This window comes from Phacochoerus africanus, chromosome 1 (assembly GCF_016906955.1).
Source record: "Phacochoerus africanus isolate WHEZ1 chromosome 1, ROS_Pafr_v1, whole genome shotgun sequence".
Taxonomy (NCBI): Eukaryota; Metazoa; Chordata; class Mammalia; order Artiodactyla; family Suidae; genus Phacochoerus; species Phacochoerus africanus.
Window position 1 is genome coordinate 231090459 of NC_062544.1, and position 24022 is coordinate 231114480.

The window sequence follows — 24022 nt, forward strand, 5'->3', positions numbered from 1 at the left end:
GTGCAATGCAGGCAGAGCAGTTAAAAGGCTATTGCAGTGGCCTTGTGCGAACTGAACGATGGTTTGGGTTAGGGTGATCATGTGGAGTGGAGAGGAGTGGCTACATTTGTTACTTGTATATTTGCCTTGAGGAGGAAACAGTGACCTCTTTGGTGATATATTGGGTGTAGAAGGTGAAGCAGAGAGAAATGACAAGAATGACTCCAGAATTTCTGGCTCTTGCCCCTGGGTAGATGTTCATTCCATTCATTGAAATAAGGTATCCTAGAAGGTAGCTGGGCTTGTGGGGAGGAACATGAATACAGCTTATGTTTGTGACTTCCAAGAGAACATGTCAACTAAGGAGAAAGAGTTAAGAAAGACTAGTCAGAAACTTGACGGATTTCAACATTTGTGGCAAGCTGTCAAAGAATAAGTGTGCGAGACAATTGCGAAGGAATGGCCAGAGCATAAAGGGGAGAGACCAGGAATCTGTCTTATCACTAAAGCCAAGAGGGAAAAAAGGCAGTTCAAGGTGAGATGGTCAGAGAGGGTGAATTCTGTTGAGAGGGCCCATTTTCTCTCCGTTCTGTTCCATTGATCTATATATCTGCTTTTGTGCCAGTACCAGCCTGTATAGCTTTATAGTACAGTCTAAAGTCCAAGAGCATGATTCTTTTAGCTTTGTTATTTCTTAAGATTGTTTTGGCTATTCAGGGCCTTTTGTATCTCCATACAAATTTAAAATTCTTTTGTTCAGTGAAAAATGCCGTTGATAATTTGGTAGGGATTACATTGAATCCGTGGATTGCCTTGGGTAATATGGTCATTTTAACAAGGTTAATTCTTCCAATCCAAGAACAGGGTATAGCTTTCCATCTGTTTGTGTTATTCTCAGTTTCTTTAATCAGTGTCAGAGTTTTTGGAGTACAGGTTTTTGCCTCCTTAGGTAGACTTATTCCCAGGTATTTTATTCTTCTTGATGTGATGGTAAGTGGAATGTTTTCCTCAATTTTTTTTCCTGCTAGTTTGTCATTGGTGTATAGAAATGTAGCAGATTACTAGTATTAATTTTGTATCCTGCAATTTTACTGAATTCATTGATGAGCCTTAGTGGTTTTAGGATTTTCTGCACATAGTATCATATCATCTGCAAACAGTGATAGTTTTACTTCTTCCTTTCCAGTTTGGATTCCTCTTATTTCTTTTTCTTCCTTTTATTTCTGATTGCTATAGCTAGGACTTCCAAAACTATGTTGAATAAAAGTGGTGAGAGTGGACATCCTTGTCTTTTTCCTGAGCTTACAAGAGATGTTTTCAGCTTTTCACTGTTGAGTATAATGTTAGCTGGGGGTTTGTCACATATAGCCTTCATTCCATTGATATATGTTCTCCCTGTGTTCACTTTCCGGAAAGTTTTTGAATCATAAATGGATATTGAATTTTTCAAAAGCTTTTTCTGCATCTACAGAATGGTGTTTATTCTTCATTTTGTTAATGTGGTGTATCGCATTGACTGATTTGCAGATATTGAAAAATTCTTGCATCTCTGGGATAAATCCCACATGATTGCAGTTTATGACCCTTTAAATAGGTTGTTGGTTTCAGTTTGCTAGTATTTTTTTGAGCATTTTTACATATATGTACATCAGTGATATTGGCCTGTAATTTTATTATTTTTTTTGTGGTATCTTCGTCTGGTTTTTGTATGAGCTGATGGCGGCCTTATACAGTGAGTTTGGGAGTGTTCCTTCCTGTATAACTTTTTGGAGTAGTTTCAGAAGCTTAAATGTTAACTCTTCTCTAAATGTTTGGTAGAATTCGCCTGCTTTGGACTTTTGTTTGTTAGGAGTTTTTAAATTACTGATTCAATTTCAGTACTGGTAATTGCTCTGTTAATATTTTCTATTTCTTACTGGTTCAGGATCTTGGGAGATTGTACCTTTCTACAGATTTGTCCATTTCTTCTTGGTTGTTCATTTTATTGGCATAGAGTTGTTTTTAGTAGTCTCTTACAATCCTTTATATTTCTGTGGTGTCAGTTGTAATTTTTTTCATTTCTGATTTTATTGATTTGAGCCTTTTCCCTTTTTTCTTTTTATTATTTAAAACAATATTATAATTGATTTGCAATGTTCTGTCAATTTCTGCTATACAGCAAAGGGACTCAGTGGTCATACATAAATATAAATATAAATATAAATATAAATATAAATATAAATATAAATATACACACTCTTTTTCTCACATTATTCTCATGTTCCATCACAAGTGATTGGATATAGTTCCCTGTGCTATACAGTAGGATCTCATTCCTTATCCACTCCAAATGCAATAGTTTGCATCTACTAACCCCAAAATCCCAGTCCATCCCACTCCCTCCCCCTCCCCTTTGACAACCACAAGACTGTTCTCCATGTCCATGAGTTTGTTTCTTTACTGTAGCCCATGACATTTTTCACAGAACTAGAGCAAATATTCTTTTTTTTCTTGATTAGTCCAGCTAGAGGTTTATCAATTTTGTTGATCTTTTCAGAGAACCAGCTTTTAGTTTCATTGATCTTTTCTGTTGTTTTCTTAGTCTCTGTTTCATTTATTTCTTCTCTGATCTTTAGGATTTCTTTCAATCTACAAACTTTGGATTTTGTTTGTTCCTCTTCCTCTAGTTCCTTTAGGTGTAAAGTTAGGTCATTTGAGATTTTTCTTGTTTCCTGAGGTAAGCTTATATTACTATAAACTTCCCTCCTAGAACTGCTTTTGCTGCATCCTAGGTTTTGAATCATTGTGTTTTCATTTTCATTTGTCTTATGTATTTTTTGATTTCCTCTTTGATTTCTTCAGTGAGCCTTTGGTAAAGTGGTTGTTTAGCAATATATTGTTTAGCCTCCACATGTTTGTGTTTTTTGCAGTTTTCTTTATTGTAGTTGATAATTAACTCAAGATGGATTGAAGATCTAAATGTAGGACTGGATACTGTAAAACTCCTAAAGGAGAACATGGGCAGAACACTCTTGGACATAAATTGCAGCAGTTTTTTTTTTTGGATTTGTCTCCTAAAGTAAAGGAAATGAAAGCAAGAATAAACAAATAGGACACAATTAAATGTAAAAGCTTTTGTATGGTAAAAAAAAAAATCTGTTGAATAGGAGAAAATATTTACAAATGATGTGACTGATAAGGGATTTATATCCAATATAAATAAACAGTTCAATCTCTACATCAAAAAAGCAAACAATACAATTAAAAAATGGGCAGAGGAACTGGATAGACATCCTTCCAAATAGGAAATGCAGATGTCCAACAGACACATGAAAAGATGCTCAGAATCTCTAATAATCAGGAAAACTCAAATCAAGCCCACAATGAGATGTCACCTCCCACCTGTCAGAATGGCTATCATCAAAAAGAACAAAAATACCAAATGTTGGTGAAGATGTAGAGAAAAGGGAGCCCTTTTATAGTGTTGGTGGGAATGTTAATTGGGGCAGCTGCTGTGGAAAACAGTACAGAAATTTCTCAAAAAACTAAAAATAGAACTACCACATGACTTAGCAGTTCCACGCCTGGGTATATTAAAAAAAAAAATCCCAAAGACACTAATTTGAAAAGATACATGCACCCAATATTCATAGCAGCATTGTTTACAATTATCAAGATATGGAAACCTAAGTGTCCATCAGCAGTTGAATGGCTAAAGAAGAGGTGGTGCATATATACACTGGAATACTACTCAGCCATAAAAAGAATGGAATTTTGCCATTTGCAGCAACATGGATGGATTTGGAGAGCATTATGCTAAGTGAAGTAAGTCAGACAGAGAAAGACATACTGTATGCTCTCACTTCTTTGTGGAATCAAAAAATACAACAAACTAGTGAAGATAACAAAAAAGAAGCAGACTCACAGATATAAAGAGCAAGCTAGCAGTTACCAGTGGGGAAAGGGAAAGAGAAAGAGTAATACAGGAACAGTATATTAAGAGGTACAAACTTTTAGGTATAAACTAAGCTACAAGAATGTATTGTACAATACAGGGAATATAGCCAGTATTTTACAAAATGCACATTGAAACTATCAAAAAAATTTTAAATAGCTGCAGGCATCTCACATAATACTAAGTCTGTCTAGTAGCTATTAAGAATGACATAATAAGAGAAAGCCCTTACAGGCATTTTGAAATGAATATCTATCTTATCCCCCCAGCAACATTTACATAAATTTTAAGAACACTGTGTATATCCATATGAGATATTATGTATTCAGTATATAGACAGTAATTCATGCAGATCCTTTGCAAAATACTTATTCTAGCCCTTTGATTCACTGTTGCACACCGTAATGTACATACTCATTTTATACTCATTAGCATGCGTGAGGATATTGTTTTGTCATTTTTGTCTATTGTTATTTAACCTTTGCAGGTGCATGTATAAGTCATATACTTCTTAAAGGCAAAGATTAGAAATTGAATATCCTCTCTTTATCCTACAGAGGTCAGTAGTTTATAGAGACTGAAGAAAGGAAAGAGTGGAGGTTTATTGTGTATCATTGATTGCTGCTAATTCTTATATTTTTGTTGTTGCTGTTAATACCTGTTATAGGCTTCTTCTTGGGAAATGAAGAGGAAGAAGAGTCAAAACCTTATGCAGGAATGTAAAACTTTGACTGAAGTTAAAACTGTCAACAGTGATTTGAATATAATCCAGGTGAGATCAAACCCTACTGACTAAATAACATCCTGAAATTTATTCACAATACAATCAATGCCTATGGGCCCACTTCCCTGTTTTAATAGCTATCAACTCATGGCTGATCTCATTTCATCTGTATCCCCCACCCCTGCCCCCATTACTCCCAGGCATCATATCATTTCACCCGTGATTATAATTGTTTTAAGAAGCTATCTGAAGGGATCTTGAAAAGCTCTAGGAGTAATTTGTGAATGGGAACAGAAAAAAAAAAAAAAACCCTTAATATTGACAGTAAGGAACAATTAAGTCCAGGATGTGAAGAAAATAAACGCCAACATATTTTCAAAAGGAAAATGGTTGAAAATTAATCAGAAGCCAGAAGAAAAGAGAAAACTGTAACTAGTGTTATAAATAACACAACCTCTTTACCTCTTTCAAGCCAAATGTGATATAAGCTTTCCTGTGAATATCACTAGTCACCTCCTGCTTTGAAGAATCTTCAGATTCTTTTGGTGTTTTTCATGCAACCATTGCTTCGCCACTTCTCTAAGTTTTGAAAAAGCTTTTAGCAAGTGCCTTTTCACAAATTAGGTATGACATTTATATTAAAATTGTTGTCTTTTTATGTAATATTTCTCGTCTTTATGTTACTTGTGTGAATGTGTGTGGTATGATTTATTTGCGTCCCTGTGATCCTAGCAGGAAGTTTGTTTTCAAGCTCATGGTGTCAATTAATCTGGATAAATACACATTTTCCGGAGATACACATTAGTTTTTCTGTTTGGCTGTAGTTGCAGTAATTCTGGTAGAAAGTAGTTGCTTCCAAATGTTCATCTGTCTGTACTTTCTTAAACTCAGAAATTAAAAAAAAAGATTATTTTTAACCCCTGGGATCCTCCCCAGTTATCTGCTAACTGTAGTGCTTGTGGGTGTTTGCATGCATGTGCACATACTTTAATTCTGACCCCATACTTGTCAGATTCAAAGAAGTGGGTACATGGGGCTGTAAGAGGTTATCATTCAAGGAAGAGCAATTGGCTCCCGCCCCCCCCAACACACACACACACCCAACCTGCCGCAATTAGGTGGTTTTTATTATTTTGGTGGATTTACTGGAGCTTAGGGTCTTCTTTTCAGGTGTAATTGACTCCAAAATATATGTTCAGCTCAACAAAGAAAGTCCATCTTGCAGTAGTGACTTCATATCACCCAGACTCACAAGACTGTTGTGTAATATTGAAACAGCAGTTTAGTCATTTAAAAGAGAAATCCAGCCTCTGTCTAATTGAAAGACACCTTCTGACTTTTGCTGTATGTTCTTTTCTTTTGTGCCAGTCTGTATGGGCTGGCAGGTTACAGTCTGACAGAGTTGGTGAGCCATGTGCCTGAATATTTAAAGGGCTTCCAGGTAAGACAGCCAACTATGTCTGCCTGCCCAAACTGGATGGCACGGGTGATGTTATCAATTGCAGCTCTAAGGCTAAAAGGACACTGGCCCAGCACCCTCCCCCTCTGCCTCCCTGTGCCCTTCTGAGTGTATTTTTTCACATTATGTGGAGAGCAACTTTATTCTGATCAGCACATTCTTTCTTCTGTGTATTGTTAATAACTGTGAGTCTGCCCTTGAGAAGGCTCTTTTTTTCATATTAGGGCATTTCATTTCTCTCTCTTCCAAGTTTTGGACACATATGACTCCAGATCTTGTACTGATAGTTGTGCAATTTCAAGTGAAATTTTTAGGTTATTGATTACTTTTCAGATTTAAGTTGAATCTGACCATTGCAGATTATTTCAGCCATATGTTGTCATGTATTCTCTAAACTTACCACATCTGCTCTGGCTCAGGGTTGTATAACGGTTTGATTTGTTTTCCTAATTTCTTCCTCCTCCTACTCCCCTTAATCCTTGATTGAATGCTTTTTATAATCCCTTTTCTCCAAGGCCTACAGTCTCTGGAGACTTTTTTAAAAATAGTCTTTTGTATTTTTCTTTCCCAGTGGGATAATCCTTATTTTCAAGTCATTTTTAATGTCTGCATCCTATGTGTGTCATATCTCACATGCTCCCTAATCCTTCATGTGGTATTGGGGTTCGTTTTCCTTGTCTCCAGTTGCTTCTGATCACATAGTTTGTTGGTGTCACTTCTGTGGCATTTTTTTCCTTTTTGGTATTAATTTATGCTTGGCCTTTCAGGCAGCATGGATCATTCATTTTTAAAATTCATGCAATGAGTGTGTTGTTGGTAAGACCTCACTTGCATGTTGTTTGGAGTTGTGAAAATCACCAGCTGGGATTCAGTTAAAACTCCAGGAATTTTTTAGAGATTAAAAAACTATCATGAAAATAACGAGGTGGTTTTTTTGTTTTGTTTTGTTTGGGTTTTTTGTTTGTTTTGTTTTGTTTTTTGCTTTTTAGGGCCGTATCCGTGGTACATGGAGATTCCCAGGCTAGGGGTCCAATTGGAGCTACAGCTGCCAGCCTACACCACAGCCACAGCCACATCAGATCTGAGCTGTGTCTGCAATCTACACCATAGCTCATGGCAATGCCGGATCCTTAACCTGTTGAGCAAGGCCAGGGATTGAAGCCACAACCTCATGGTTCCTAGTCAGATTTGTTTCTACTGCACCATGACTGGAACTCCTGTGTTTGTTTGTTTGTTTTTGTTTTTCTGGGTTTTTATTAAGGGTGTCTTAATCCTCTTCAAAATGCTCTAGATGGGCCACCAGATTGGACTTTTGGAAACATTACATGTGCAGTCATCAGTCTGTGCTGCAGCAGACTTCTTTCATTATTTTACACAATCTTGTTAGCACAGCTGCAGTTTCCTCCAACATTTCAGGGCAACTAGTATGATGCTGAATTGTTATCTCAAATCCTGCAAAACTGTAGTTTTCTGAAATTCTACCATGTGTGCACACGTGTGTTTTAGTGGAGTTAGTCTTTCCTTTTCCTATGTGGCCATAATGAAATTCAGCCACTGTACTTCATGTGCCTCATCTCATCTAATCCATCTATTTATTTATTTATTTATTTATTTATTTATGCTCTTTAGGGCTGCACCCACAGCATGTGGAGGTAGGGGTCTAATCGGAGCTGTAGCTGCCGGCCTACACCACAGCCACGGCAGTGTCAGATCTGAGCCATGTCTGCGACCTACAGCACAGCTCATGGCAACGCCAGATCCTTAACCTACTGAGTGAGGCCAGGGATTGAACCCTCAAGCTCATGGTTCCTAGTCTTGTTTCTGCTGTGCCATGGGGAACTCCTCATCTAATCCTTTTAATAACCTGAAGGGTAAATTCTCTTTTCATCCCTATTTTACAGATGAGGGCAGTTAACTAGCTCAGAATCGCACAGTCAGGAAGTGGTCACCTTAAACCCTAGCTGTTCAACTTCAGCTCCCACTTTCTTTTTTCTTTTTTGGCCACAACTGCAGCATATGGAAGTTCTGGGCCAGGGATTGAATCCCAGCCCCAGCTATGACCTACACCACAGCTGCAGCAATTCCGAATACTGTAACCCACTGTGCCAGGCCAGGGATCAAGCCCACACCTCTGGAGTTCCCATTGTGGTTCAGTGGTTAACGAACCCAACTATTATCCATGAGAATGCGACTCTTGTTCAGTGAGTTAAGGATCCTGAGCTGTGGTGTAGGAAGCAGATGCGGCTCAGATCTGGCATGGCTGTGGCAGTGGCGTAGGCTGGCAGCTGTAGCTCCAATTTGACCCCTCACCTGAGAACTTCCATATCCCACAGATGCGGCCCTAAAAAGACAAAAGACGAAAAAAAAAAAAAAAAAAAAAAAGGAGCCCACACCTCTGCAGAGACCCAGCTGCTGCAGTTGGGTTCTTAACCCTTTGCACCACAGCAGGAACTCCAGCTCCCACTTTCTTAGCCACCCTCAATATGATTTCTCCCTGTATTATCCATCTCCACATGCTGTTGCCCACTCCAATTCAGGCAGTGCATTCCATACCAGTTGGCTGGAGTGCACCTATATACACTTTACTCAGGGTTGAGGACTTGAAGATACAGGTAGATACTGCATTGATTAGCATTCAGCATTTTGGCTGAGATAGGTTTCCAAAGTTTCACAGATGGGCATTCTCCAGCCAGTAGTCTTGAATTCATTTTAAAAAATTAATCCATCATCCACTCCTTGCCCAGATTAAGGTGATTTCCCTTTAGTCTATTTCTTGCCTTACCCACCCTAAATCTGATCTATATAGTAACTTGCTTTTGTGCTCAAGATCTGACTTGTTTCTTTCCATTCAGGCCTGAGTCACATAGTAATCATCAGGATCGTCATCTCAGAGATGATTCCGGGAAAAGAGAGTCTTCTTCTTGCCCAAGATTATAAATCTAGAAACATGGTTGTGGTCATAACTGTGCCAACCCCTCCCATGAGCTGGTGTCTCCTGGATGCTTGGCCTTGAGAAAATCCTGTTATTTCCTATCTTCCATGCTCAAAACATATGCCCTGCCCTCTCTTTTAATGAATACTATGTATTCTGAACTGTTTCTGTCTCAAGCATTTATAAACCTGTGTGTAAAATTCACGTTTCCCATTTAACCCCAGATAGGGAAGAAGTAGAAATTCTTTATAGCACCTTTTACAGATGTCAAGGGAATCAATGTCTGAGTGAAGGTTGCTTCCGTTCTGCTTTACTGGAGCAATGCCCCGTGGTACTGTTGTAATTAAGGGTTTGTCTAAGTTCAATTAAAAACTTCTTGTGCATTGCTATGGGATAAATTGGCAGTTCAACTTTACTCCAGGCAAAAATTTGGCATATGAGTTCCAAAGGACCCCAGTGCCCCTCAAAGTAATGCAATCTGATTAGCTGTCACTGCACCATGCTTAGTAGAAGCAATAAAAAGTAAAATGAAGTAATGGGACTAGATTACCAAGCATCTTATCAAAGAGGTAAGCAGTCTCATGTTATGTCACAAGTTGAGATATAAGAAGTGACTGTACAGAATAGGCAGCCTAGGGAATCTGTTCTGAAAGGTGACTGGGAAAATTAGGTTGCCAAACCACAGCAGATGGTCAGGCAAGCCAATGATCAATCTGAATAAAGCTTCAAAGTGTGGGGACACCATGGGAGGAAACCTGCAGGTGCCAACAGTAAGTTAGAGAAGTTGAGTAGGAATCGTTTTCTGAGACTCAAGCCAGAGTGATAAAAGTACTAGCTTTTTTATTATACGTGTGCATGTTTTTATTCATCTTGGTGGAGCAAGTATTCCAAGTTGACGTGATGCAAATTTTCTGACTCTAATATGAACCAGCACTTACCTTTTTCCTAAACCCTAGCATTTGACACTTTTCTATATTTCATAATAATCTTCATTCAGTTACTGTTCTGAATATCAGTGGTAAACCAAGATTGCTAAAGCGGTGAAAGAGTATGTGGTTATTTTATTTTATTTTTTTGTCTTTTTTTTTTGTCTTTTTAGGGCTGCACCCATAGCACATGGAGGTTCCCAGGCTAGGGGTCTAATCAGAGCTGTAGCCGCCGGCCTATGCCACAGCTACAGCAATGCGGGATCCAAGCCACATCTGCAGCCTACTCCACAGCTCACGGCAACACCAGATCCTTAACCCACTGAATGAGGCCAGGGATTGAACCTGAGTCCTCATGGATGCTAGTCTGGTTCGTTAACTGCTGAGCCACAATAGGAACTCTGGGTGTGGTTACTTTAGATCAGGTTAGACCTGCCTGTTTAATAACCAGGAACCATACTATCTTTTTGGTTGGATTGGCTTTAAACCTTTTATCCTCTGTGGTCATTTAGGTCTTTTTTCTCTGCACCTGGCCTCAGGAGCAGACTGGCAGATGGATTCATTTTATTTTCCCAACCTGCAAACATTTAAAAAACTTGATGGCCAGACCACCACTGACAGATGTATTTTAAGAGTCTGGCAGTGGAGTTCTCTATGGTTTACCCTGAAAAATGTAAACTCCAATGTCCAGTCCAGAGTGTGGCAATTTCTGGGGTTGAAGGAAGATTGATGAATAAAGGAATGAGTGGATGGAACTGTTTTCTTGACTCAGCATGAGCTAAGTCCTTTACCAGTTACATCTGGTTAGCTCTTTAGTACATCTTTTAGAGAGGCTAGTGCCAGCTCAGGAAAGGTATCAACCTACTCTCAATCCCTAGGGTCATTGACAGGGCCTCCGTGGTATATCACAAAAGCTGAGGCATGTCTGGAAGAGCTGGTAAGTTTCCAGTATCTAGGTTTATGCTTTGTGGTAGCCAAAAACCCCTCAAGACCCAAAAGCAAACATACAAAAAACTATATGCAATGAAAGTAAAAAATGACTCAGTAACCCAAAAGCAGGTGAAAAAGAAGAAAAGCAAATAACCTGTATAGCCAGCTTCTAAATCAGCTGCATTTACCCTAAATAGACAAATTTTTCTGACTCTTAACAGATTTTTTTTAAAATTTTTTTGGTCTTTTTAGGGCTGCACCTACGGCATATGAAGGTTCCCAGGCTAGGGGTCTAATCAGAGCTGCAGCTGCCGTCCTACTCCACAGCCATAGCAATGTGGGATCTGAGCCATGTCTGTGATCTATCACAGCTCACGGCAACACTGGATCCTTAATCCACTGAGTGAGGCCAGGGATCGAACCTGCAAATTCGTGGTTCCTAGTCGGATTTGTTTTTGTTGCGCCACGATGGGAACGCCCAGAATTTTTTTTTTTTTTTTAATGGGAAAGTGCATTGGAATTGCAATACCATGATTTCAGGTAATTGAAGTTGCCTTAATTTCAAAAGCAGGCCATTTCATAGTCCATTTTCTTGGATGATGATATTACCTTTGCCTCTATATGAACCTGTATAATCCTGTGATTGTTGCTAACAGTATGAGACAGAGCCAGACCCTTTATGAAATATAAACCAGAGCTGCTCCAAGGGCTTTGGAGGAAAAGCTGTCTATACTCACCCTTCAGAGCATCATCTACCAGCTCACCAACATACTAATGGACAGACACAAAGACAATATCTGATATACCCCTTGATTAAAGGAAAATCTCATGGGAAATTTCAAATGAATCGAAATATTCATGTGCCAATGTGTTAACCCTCAGAAATCATGCACTAATTCAAGGCACATTTTTTTTTTTTTTCCATTTCTTGGGCCGCTCCCACGGCATATGGAGGTTCCCAGGCTAGGGGTTGAATCGGAGCTGCAGCCACTGGCCTACACCAGAGCCACAGCAACACGGGATCCGAGCCGCGTCTGTGACCTATACCACAGGTCATGGCAATGCCAGATCCTTAACCCACTGAGCAAGGCTAGGGATCGAACTTACAACCTCATGGTTCCTGGTTGGATTTGTTAACCACTGAGCCATGAAGGGAACTCCCAAGACACATTTATTGAACAATATTATGTTAGAGATTTTGCAACATCAAAACAAAACAAAACAACAAAACCATGATCTTTATCCTAAAGAGGAAGAAAAAGTGGAAGACAATTTTACAAAACTGTAAATTAGCATTATTTTACAGAAAGGAGACAGGCTCTGAACTCTGACAGATTGACCTCAGTTCAGATTCAGACCAATATGGCACGTGTCAGTTGTAGGAACTATGCTCTTCTGTTTTTTTATCTATAAAAGAAGAATCATATTACCTACTCTCAAGGTTATTATGAGAATTAATGGGATGATTTGTGACAGAATGAAAATAATTCTTTGTGTTATGAAAAACATTTTTTAAAAACCACCTTCTATAAATTAAACAGGGAAGATTCAGCCTTTAAGTGGGCCATGAAATGGGAGTAAAGAATGAAATTTGAGAGTGACATTGCTTTGTAGAAGAAAAGGGAGCTCTAGAGAGTGACCCAGTGCTTGTGGAAAAGGGTGAGTCTGGGGGGTAGGGGTGAGGGAAGGAGATAATCCCACAAACAGAAAGACTGGTGCTGCAGAAAATGAGAGTCTGGAGGGGAAAGTATGTAGAGAGAGATGAGACAGCTAGCAGTTGGAAAAGTCAAGAAGAGCTGTTTTGGAAGTTCCCGGGTGGCTCAGTGGGGTAAGTATCCACCACGAACTTCCACATGCCATGGGTGTGGCTAAAAAAAAATTAAAAAATAAAAAAAAAAAGCTGTTTCATGGTAATTTTAAGCTGATTTTTTACCATATATAACATGTTCCTCCATTTCTCAACACAATTTTCAGTAAACTGTATTTACTAATGCTTCTGTACAATTGGATTTGTGTTGGGGAGATGGACCCAAGTTTAGAATTCTGTTTTGAAATGGCATGGCAAGAATCAAGGCTGCCTCAGGATTCCAGTCTTATCTGGGTCTTATAGATACGATGCTTGGCTATTAAAAATACTTAAGGGAGTTCCTCCCATCATGGCTCAGTGGAAACGAGTCTGACTAGCGTCCATGAGGACGCAGGTTCGATCCCTGACCTTGCTCAGTGGGTTAAGGATTTGGTGTTGCTGTGAGCTGTGGTATGGGTCACAGATGCAGCTCAGATCCTGCATTGCTGTGGCTGTGGTGTACGCTGGCAGCTACAGTCTGATTCAACTCCTAGCCTGGGAACCTCCATATGCCTCAGATGTGGCCCTAAAAAAATATAAAAATAAAAAAAATAAAAATACTTAAAATTATTTGTAATTTACTGTTACTATGTTTTCAGAGAAAAGGAGAAATCAGTATGTGCTGGGGTAAATAAGAAGACATTTTAGAAAAAGTAGGACTTATCTTAAAAAGTGGGACAGACTTATAGGAAAAGGAGGAGAGAATGTACTCTAGGTAGAGAGAACTGTGTGGACAAAGGTGTGGAAGCAGAAGTCTATCTGGTGCCTTCAGAGAATTCTGAAGAGAACTTTTTAGTTTTTACAGAGGATATTTATTGAGAAATACTGAAAATACACCAAGATATCTTAGAAGCACATGGAGAAGAGCTTTGAAAGCCAGAAAAAGGGTTTGTACTTGAAGGAGTAAATAGTCAGGACCTGTAAGCAAGTTATTTTGTCTTTTTTGGGGGGGTGGTGGTCAGGGGACACACACCTGCAGCATATGGAAGTTCCCAGGCTAGGGGTAGAATTGGAGCTGCAACTGCCGGCCTTTTCCACAGCTACAGCAATGCAGGATCTGAGCCGCATCTGCGACCTATACCACAGCTCTTGGGAATACCAGATCCTTAACCCACTGAGCAAGGCCAGGGATCGAATCCTCATCCTCATGGACACTAGTCAGGTTTGTTACTGCTGAGCCACGATGGAAACTCCTGTAAGCAAGTTTTGAGAAGGAACACTTAGTCATGGAAATTTGTCTAAAGAATGAATTCTTTTGTGTTATGAAAATGTTGTGATAGTGGAGCAGTACTGGAAAAAGAAGTGAAAGACCAAAAAACCAAGTCAGATGCTGCTTCCTAGAGTTATAGTGTAAGAAGACAAGGAAAAGTGAAACATTTTGAAGGAAAAATTGCATAACCTGGGAAGGAGTATGGAAGACTAAACAGTGACAGCAGTTTTTGAGATGGCAGCCTGGAACAAAACGGTATTATAAATAGGAAGAGGCGTTAACCAGGGGAGTCTGAGTGGGCAAAGATTAGACGGGAGGTTTTAAGTTTTAGCAATATATTCAAAGGTAAATGTCCTGAAGTCAGATGGAAGTAACTGGGGCAGAGATGAGAAGGTAGGGCTGATGATTTTCTGACACCATTATTTGCATAAAGGTGATCATTTAACACCACGAGGTTTTCCTTGAGGGATTGACAGTAGACAGAAAAATAATAATTACCAAGGAAGAGTTGAGACCCAGAAGGTTACCAAAATCAAGAGAGGAAAGAATTCCAAGGGACTTCTTCATGCTTTTACATCTCAATAAATGGTACCATCTCTCATAGCTACTCAGGTCAAAACCTGAATTTTTCTCCTTCTTTCACACTGCACTTAACTCATCATGCTGCATTAACCTTCAGACATATACTCTGTTCTAACACTTCCACAGCTACCCACCTGACCAGTTCACCAACATCTCTCACCAGGTCTGCAATAATAGCCTATAAATGATTCCACTACTTCTTTTGGCCTCCACAGTGTAAAAATCTAAGTTCTCCACACAAAATATAAGTCAGGTTATGCTGTTCTCTACCTAGAAGAAAATTTAGTGCCATCCAAGGGACTTCATGACCTGGCCTTACTCCTTTCTGTCCTCACTCCTTGCTGCTTGTTCCTTTTCTCACTCCACTCTAGTCACCCTGACCTTCCTTGGCCTCCAAAACCCCAAGCTTATTTTTGCCTCACAGCCTTTTTTCCTCTGCTGTTCACAATGCCCGGACTCCATTATTCCCCACTCCTAGCAACACACATGGATTTTCCTGACTTGTTTTTTAATTTTCTTTTATTCTGTGAGTATATGAATCACCAGTTACTGTCCTAGACATTGGGGGTACAGGAGAAAGAAAAATAGGCACTATGCCCTGTCTTCATGGGGCTTCCATTCTGGTGGGGGAATCAGACAGTAGATAAGGTAAGTAAAATATGTTGCATAATTTTGATAATGGTAAATGCTAAGGAGAGAAATAGAGCAGAGGATGGGGACAGGAGGTGTCGGTGTTGTGTGGTGAGAGTGAATAGTTTTTATATAGAGGGGGCAAGCAAGGCGCAGCTGAGGAAAGTCTAGAAGAAAGTTGGGGGAACAAACAAATCAACAGCCAGTCAAAGACCTGGAGAAAGGACGGCGTGGAAGACAACAGTGAGCCCAGATAGGCAGCTGGACTCAGGTTGTGCAGTAACGCAGGTCATTCTCCTTCTCTTACCTGTGTTATTTTTCTTAACAGAACTTATATGATCACATATTCACCTTTTTATGTATTGAACATCTTTCTCCCTCACTAGAAAATAAGCTCCATAAAGGCAGGACCTTGTAGTCTTCACCATGACAGTGTCTGACTCATGCTGGGAACTTAGTTTTATTGAATACATTAATAAATGAAAGGGAGACCCCCAGAACATAATGTTTGCTATGGAAGAGTGAAAACAGGAAGGGCCTTGGAACTTGGCAGGAGAGCAAGCACTGATCTGGTAGTCTTTACTGGTCCTTGATAAAATGTTTGGGGTGGGTGTGGAGGGGCAAAGAAACAGAAGGAAAGAAACCAGATAAAATGACATCAGCCAGTTCTTAAGCTTCCTTAACTACAGTTGAATGAGAAAAGTGTTACCCAGCTGACTGGGGTATGTATACTCTTTTTCCTCTCTAGCTTATTTATGATTTATTTATCCTCTTAAATAGATACTTCACAAAATTGAGTATGTGGTATTATGCGCATCCCTTGCATTCCTTGGAGAACCGACAAATCCCACTCTAGTCATTGTTAACATAATTTTAATTATGGTATCTAAAACCTCATGTTAAGACTTTAATCTAATTTACTGTGTGGGAAGTGTTAGCTGTTTCATGACTGAAGTAAAATCTTAGGAAAGAGATATCCCCAAACTGCAGAGTATGAAACTCGGTTAAGCCTAAGTGACTGGAGAACATTTTTAAAATGAAATGAAGTAATGTATGTGAAAGAGCTTTGCAAGTATCGAATGATACAAATAGTGTCATAGAAAAGACAACTGCGTATTTCCTTGTTTCAGTGTGAAAAAAATCCATAGTTTCAAAGCTGCAAGTGCATTGTGAAAATGGCAGTACCCTATGAACGTGGATATTTACACAGTGTTATTTAAAAGGAAATACTGTAGGCTGTGAGTTGTTTGTCCAAAATATTTTTAAAAACTCCTATGCCAAAGAGTAAGGAAAATACAGGAAAAGAAAGGAAAAGGACATCTCTCCTGCAATAGAGATGGTAAAGCTTTGTGTAAGTAACATTTTGGGGATGAGAGCACATAGCCGCTCCTCATGGAAACAGCCCCCACAAGGCAGAGCTCAAAGCAGAGAACTTAACAATAAAATGCAAAAATGATGTCAGGAGGCTGTATTAACAATACCACCACCAAGAGTCCCTGCTGAAAGTGCTGGGATTTTTGTCAACCTTGGATACTTATCTCCTGTCTGATTTCCATCATAAGGAGAGTTACCAAAGAAAATGAACACATCCTGAGCAGGATCATCATAGATTATAACAAAGTGGTTATTATTAAAGACGTTAAATAGTTCCTGTCATGAAGTTACCTTGTGGTTGCTGCTAACTGTTATGGGAAATAGTCCAAGCTGCTTATAAACTGGTCAAAAAATATTCAGTTCAAAGGAGGGACACTTAACAGATGTAGATTTTCCTTATATATCAGCACATCAGAAGAAAACTTTAAAGTTTATGTTATATCAGAAATAAGACACCCATTTTAAAGGCATTTTGCACAATGAACTTTAAAAAAAAAAATAAATGCATTTTATTTACTTCCTGGGGCATGAATTTACTTAGAGTATAAGAACACAAATATTTTAAAATGGACCAAAGTAGCTTAGAATCTGTTTTATTTATTACCTGCAAAGCTTCCTTTCTCTGGATTTGGGTAAAATAGAAAACGACGATGAGGGATAGCCTCACAGTTCTTTTGTTGCTAGGTTACATGTGTGCCCATTTAACCTGCTTCCTGACAGAGCACAGTTTCCAGAATGCCATGCAAAATAGATGCCTTTGTTTCCTGGGAGGGGAGGAAAGGGAGGTAGATAATCTCTCCATCCCACGTTTGTTTAGCAGTTTAGAGGGGGCAAGAAAGACAAAGGATACATGCACAGTAGGTAAATTCCAGAAAGGTGATGGCTCCAAGCTTTATACAGTGGAGTGGAGGAGCCTAGTGTGTCTCAGATTGTGTTCAGAGGTCTTCAGATCAAGAAGATGGAGCTTTGGCCTTACCCCTGCCTTATCCATGCCTTTTCCATACTCACTCTTTTTTTTTTGTCTTTTTTCCTTTTCTAGGGCTGCTTCCCTCGACGCATGGAGATTCCCAGGCTAGGGTTCTAATTGGAGCTGTAGCCACCGGCCTTCGCCAGAGCCACAGCAACGTGGGATCCAAGCCACATCTACGACCTATACCACAGGTCACAGCAACCCCAGGTCCTTAACCCACTGAGCAAGGCCAGGGATCGAACCCCCAACCTCATGGTTCCTAGTCGTATTTGTTAACCACTGTGCCACAGCAGGAACTCCTCCATACTCACTTTTTGCTATCTTTTCCCCACCTTCTCACAGACTTAAAAAATACATAAAGGGAGCTTCTAGGTCTGTTTTCTGAAGGGTGTATGCTAACCCTCTCTCTCTCATCTAATAAAGTGCATCCCCAAAATGTACATTTATTTTGTGTTAGCCTTGTAAAATGGGCTTACAGGATGCCCAAAGTGATAGGAGACCTGGCCTCTGGTTGCCCCCACCGCTTCCATCTCCGACATCACACACACAGCTCCCCTCACTCTCAGGTGCTGCCAACCCTCCTGGCTCCATATTCAGCACACAAAGGCTCTGCAGCCCCTTTTGGGCAAGTTTCCTGGCAGCCTGTCAAAAGACAAGGTGTCCCTTCCCTCAACTTCCCAGGTACGCCCCCAGCCCAGTCCCCATGTTCTTCCCCATCACGCTCTGGGCTTCAGGCCCCAGGCCCCAACCTCCCTGAAGTTCTCATTGCACTGATGTTGAGCTCATACCCTGGGTCTGCTCTATAGCAACCAGGGTGTGATCACCCTTCACAAAACAGCAGAGGGTCCCTGGTTGCTCCTGGTGATCAAATACTTGTCTGATTTGTTGGGGTCATTGTAAAATCCATGAAAGATATGGATTTTTAAAAAATATCTGTACAAGTATTGGTAGAAATGTAAAAACCCATTAAAGAAATGGTGGATGTAAAGAGGACATATATGGCAACCATCTTTGAGATGCATGCCAATATAATTATCAACAACATTTATGATTGTCTACCTTCAAAACATGTGCATAAACTACACACCCTGATAGTCTCTTTCTGATATGGGCATTGAAGTTCAAGATCATTTTTGCACTTTACAATATGTCCTGTGTTTTTGTACAGCTTTAAATAAGGAGCTTGTTTTTCAGGTTTTAGATAAAAGTGACACTGATGTTTCATTGAAACAAGAAAACAAGGAAGCTTCTCTTATGAAAAAAGGTAAAAAATACTCTGTTCACATATATTAGTTGTAATCTTTTGAGTTGTTTTCAATATGACTTATGTGACATCTCTTATGTGGCATATAGATCAGAAGTGTGGTGGCAGTGTGAATTTTAAAATATTAAGCTTACTATTCCAGAAGTGGGAGGAGAGATGGGTAAAGAGTGAACTGCCAACCTCACACATTTTGAAGGGACGGGGGATGCTTCCTGCCTGAGACTAGTGACCCCAGCACTAACTCACTGCCTGAAATTCCCAGCAGTGCTCTTAGGTCACCCTCCTCACTGAATTCTGCTTAGAAATTTGCCAAGGATAGATATCAAGTCTGTAATTTTCATGACCTATTTTAAAAATTATAATTCCTCTGTTTTCAGTGATTTAGTTCTTTTGCTATTTTGCACGATTCCTCTGAGATCACTAAGAGCAGTTCAACAAATACATCTAATGGTTCCTTCATGTCCATGGGATGTAATTTGTCTCAGGTGAGAGATGAGCTTTTTTTAAAACATGCAGTTGCCATCTTATAATATTCAATCCAGAGACAGTTTCCTTGGATAGAGAAGCTGGAAACAAATTAGGGTCAGAAGATTTTGTTTTCTTAGTGTCCATTCATTATTATCACTGGAATTCTTGAACTATGTATTGTACGATTATTATACCATTGTCTCTCTTATTGTAAGATTATACCATTGGGCCTAAGCAGCAAGACCATTATCTTCATTGTCATCTTCTTGTTCTAAAATAAGTTTTAAAGCCTTTCTTAGTCTCCTAAATAGGTCTCAGCTCATTTTGACTGCATCATTCCCAGTCTTTTTTATATTGATCCATGCCATCATTTGGTGTTCACTCTTGGTTGTAAGCTTTCCCTTCCTTCACACTTTGTTGCTTAGGTAACGTAATCAGTCATTCATTCACATCTTTATATTTGAACCCATTAGCAAGGTCCCTTAGAAATCACACTTTTTATTTTTCATCATAATTAGGATAATTTACCATTCCACAATCAAGATGTCTTTGTAAGCGGCTCTTAATTTTAAAGCCAATCTTTTACAGAAGTTTCAAATTATTAACATGTCCTCAAGTATGTGCCTGTTGGATTTTCAAATTGTAATGGAAAAAATTGTTAAGACAGTTTTGATCCCCAAATTAATATTTAATCAAATACTCACCCTGGATTTGGAAAGAAAAAACTGTGAAATATTTTCAAATGACTGTAATTATGGATGAGTTGGCAATTGGGTAAGAAATTTCACTTTGCATGCAAATCATGAATAAAACCAGTGGTGCTTGCAGTGTGCTTGGAAAACCTCTCTGTTCTCTTTTATGTCTCCTTACGAGAGTCAGGCAGGTCCACAGCCATTTACTTACCATCTAAAACTTTCCTTGTTATTGTCCTGCTCCGCTTGGCCTTCCATGGCCCTAAACTTATTGGTGAGGGTTTCCTTGGTGAACAAGATCACTGTCATCACAAAGAATTCTAGAGACAGCTGGAAGAAGGACACGTTCCTTTCTCCCTAGGCTCGCCCCCAAGACACTCTTGAAACCAACCCGAGGAGATCAAAGCATTTCTGATTTTTCTGTGGACAGTAGACACTAATCCCTCTGAACCTACACTTCTGAGGTTTCTTGAGTGAGAAGACTAACAAGATGACCGTAGTTCTCTTCCTGCTTTAAAGCTCTGCCTCTCCTGGAGACACATTTCTGATTGAGACCTGTCAGGATATCTTTGAACCAGAACCCCAAATGGAGTAGAGTGAATATTGGGGGAAGACAAGTGGGTTGTCTGAGCAGAGGCTGGTGAAAGAAAGCCAAACTGTTCCAATTAGGCAACCCCTACACAATAATAGCAGGTAATAAGCATCATCAAAAAGAAATTACAAAAATCAAGCTGTTGGATTTTTATATTTACTCCATAGTCTTTATTAAGAGGTTATTATAAGTTGCCTTAAGAACATATTGGTGCAGTTTTATGACAGGGTTTTGAATACAAGGCCAAATTATATATAAGTAGTTAATGAATTGCTAATACTTCTTTCAGTTCACTTTACTGTGTGATCACTAAAATGTGGTTGTCTTTATTTTGTGTGTTCTTTGAAGAAAAACAGGAGCTGTGCTGTGATATTCTGGAAATAAAGAGAAACTCTTCATCACCTAACTGGGAAAGGTGAGTGTACTGCAATTGTACAAATTCCAAGGGAATGCAATTATACAGTTGAAAAGTAATTATCAATGTTTAAATACAAGAAGAAAGAAAATAATAGCAACATGCAAAGGCAGTTAAGAGTGAAACCAAATTTTTTACAAAGGAAACAGGAAAGAATAGAATACACTAGATTTCCTACCCTTCTCCCATACCTTTTCATTTGCTTTTGTGGAGATTTGGGAATAATGAAATGGAACAGGCTTAACTTTCTAGTCACAGCAAGCAACTAATTCAAATTACTGTATTACAGGCAAAGAACTGAAAATGTCACATATATATAAGGTTTGACTATGAAATCATGAACATTTTTTTGGGTCTGGTTCATTATCTTTTTGTCGTACATGTATATGTAACTGTAATAGTCATTGCATGCTAGGATTTTCTTTTTTCTTTTTTTTTCTTTTCTTTTTTTTTTTTTTTTGGTCTTTTTAGGGCCACACCTGAGGCATATGGAAGTTCCCAGGCCAGGCCAGGGGTCAAATCGGAGTTGTAGCTGCTGGCCTATGCCACAGCCACAGCCACACAGGATCTGAGCTGTGTCTGCGACCTACACCACAGCTCACAGCAACGCCAGACCCTTAACCCAGTGAGCAAGGCCAGGGATCAAGCCTGTGTCCTGCTGGATGCTAGTCTGATTTGTTTCTGCTGAGCCATGACAGGAACTCCTAGGGTTTTCTTGACTTTTGTCACTTTTAAATAAAATCAGCTGAATATTTTGGATATTCAATAGAATTAAAAAAAAAAAAATGTTTTCAAGGAAGCAAATTCTTATCCTCACTTTGCTCCAAATCTGTCTAAACTGCTTTCCAGGTAGTCAGACCCAGTGTCATTGAATCCAAGACCCATGCTTTTTTTGCAGAGGAGAAAATTTAATTAAATACCAGGGAAAAACCAAAAACAGGAAATAGGAGTTTTTATTTTCCTGCACTTGCTGACTGAGTACTCATTCTTACCCTCAAATCCCATCACCTCATTCTTCTACCCAAAAGCCTTTCATCGCCCCACTGCTTTTAAGACAAGATACAAACTCCTTAGTGTGTCCCAAGCCCTCTTTGCTCCTGCCTCTCTACTTAGCCCTCACTTTGCTTTCCAGAGCTTTGAAATTACTTACAGTTCTGTTTTATCACATCTCTTTGTCCACATGGCTTCCTGGGCTTGAGTGCCCTCTTGTGCCCTTGTCTGTGACACTTTCATTCATGGCTCAGTTCAAGTGTTCTCTCCTTTGGGGGCTTTGATTGATTCCCCTGGGCAAACTCAGGTGTTCACAGAGCTACTTGTTGCAGGGATCAAATTGCATCATGGTTTATTCAACTTCCATAGTTATTTGTTAAATATGACCCATGTTCTGATGCACAATATGAGTAACTCCTCCCTGATGGTCAGGTGGGATTGTCTTCTGAGTATCTGTCTTCCCACTGCATACACATAAGCTTCATGAAGGATGGTGTCTTTCCTTCTTTGTAACACTGAGCCTCTGACAGGCCATCCCTGAACACTTCATCTAAAATAGCTGGCCTTCTTCTGACAAGGCACATTAATTAGCAAATCATGTCATCGAGTTCTGTTTTTTTCAGAGTCCTTATTACTATTTTAAAGTACCTTATCAATCATCTATTTCTTTTAATATTTTACATTCTAGCATTCTTATTTTCTGTATTTTCACTGGAAGCTAACTCACTCCTCAAGAGCAGGGGCTGTCTTGCTCACCTCTATGTCCTTGGTGTCCAGAACAGTACCTTTCTCAGAGTTGGCATTCTGTAATATTTGTCAGTTGAATAAATGATGTAATTTTCCCCAATGCTGTTGCTGGTTTGTTTTGTGGCCAGTGCTTCAACCTATTTATTGAAATTTGAGTTGAAATTTAAAATCCATCCAAAAACTAAAACATGTTTTGTGTGTGTGTGGGCACATGTGTGTGTGTATGTGTGTTTGAATATGAGTTCATACATCACTCGTAGATTTTTATGAACTTGTATTTTTTAAGCAATCTTTGAAATATAACTACAATATGAATGTTGGAACTATAATCCAGTTAAAGCAGTCTTAATGGAAGAATCTTATAAAATTCATTAGTAGTGATAGTAATGATAAAGATGATTATAATAACAATAATTAGGTACTCTCTACTGAGCACTTGCTAATAGTAGGCATTGAGCTAAGTTCTGTATATGTCATGTTTAATCCTTAGCACAGCTTTAGAAGGAAGGTACTGTTACTTGATAGAAGAAACAGAGTCTCAGAGAAGAATCTCTGTGCTCTGATTCAGTGCATTTTATCCTCCACCCCCAACACCAGCATGAATTTCTAGCATTCCCAAAATGGTTAAAAAAAAATTTAAAGGACTTCTTTAATAAAATTTCAGCAGAAAAGAGGTTATAATGAATAGGCTTCAGACATTGTGTGAGTGTTCTTTAACAGACAATTAAGCATTAGTTATAATGTTCTTCATCTTAAAGTATCAGCTGAAGTTCGACAGTATAATTAATACCAAAGAACTGTTGACAGTAGAAGCACATTCCATTTGATATAAACTATTATCCAGTTTTTAAAAAGGCTCATACACTACAAACATAGGAAATTCTAAAGCTGTGGTCTTAATTCATGGACATTAGCATGAAGGGATTACAAAAATCTCCTTTTTACTTGGCATACAAGACGCTGTGTGATCTGACCCCTACCTGTCTACCCAGCTTTGTCTCCCACATTGACCATTTTTGTTCCCACGATACTGAAAGCTTGAGGTCTTAATAACATACTACACACTATACTTCCTCTTTGCGAGTTATTCTCTATGTTGCAGTTATCCTTTTAAAATGTATGTCACATCACCTCACTTCCATGTAAGAAACCCTCCAATGGCAGCACCTGGTCTGCTTAAAATAAACTTCAGTCCCTGCCCCATGGCCAATGCCTCTCACCTCCTCTCTCTGTCTTCTTACTGTGCATTCTACTCCAAAGCCCTAACCTTCTCATCTTCTCTGAACAGCCCTACCTTGCTTCTACTCCAGGATTACACTTTGCCTAGAACACTCTTCTTCCACCAGGTCTTGACTAAA

The 24022-nt window shown here is 39.2% G+C and overlaps 1 protein-coding gene across 1 annotated transcript in view; it reads left to right on the forward strand.

Moving 5' to 3' along the window:
* MORC1 (MORC family CW-type zinc finger 1) overlaps positions 1-24022 on the forward strand; it is a 172494-nt gene that overhangs the window by 120538 nt on the left and 27934 nt on the right. The window contains 3 exon segments of the mRNA XM_047752969.1: positions 4581-4685; positions 18691-18760; positions 20861-20927. Of these exon segments, the coding sequence (XP_047608925.1) occupies positions 4581-4685; positions 18691-18760; positions 20861-20927 (242 nt within the window).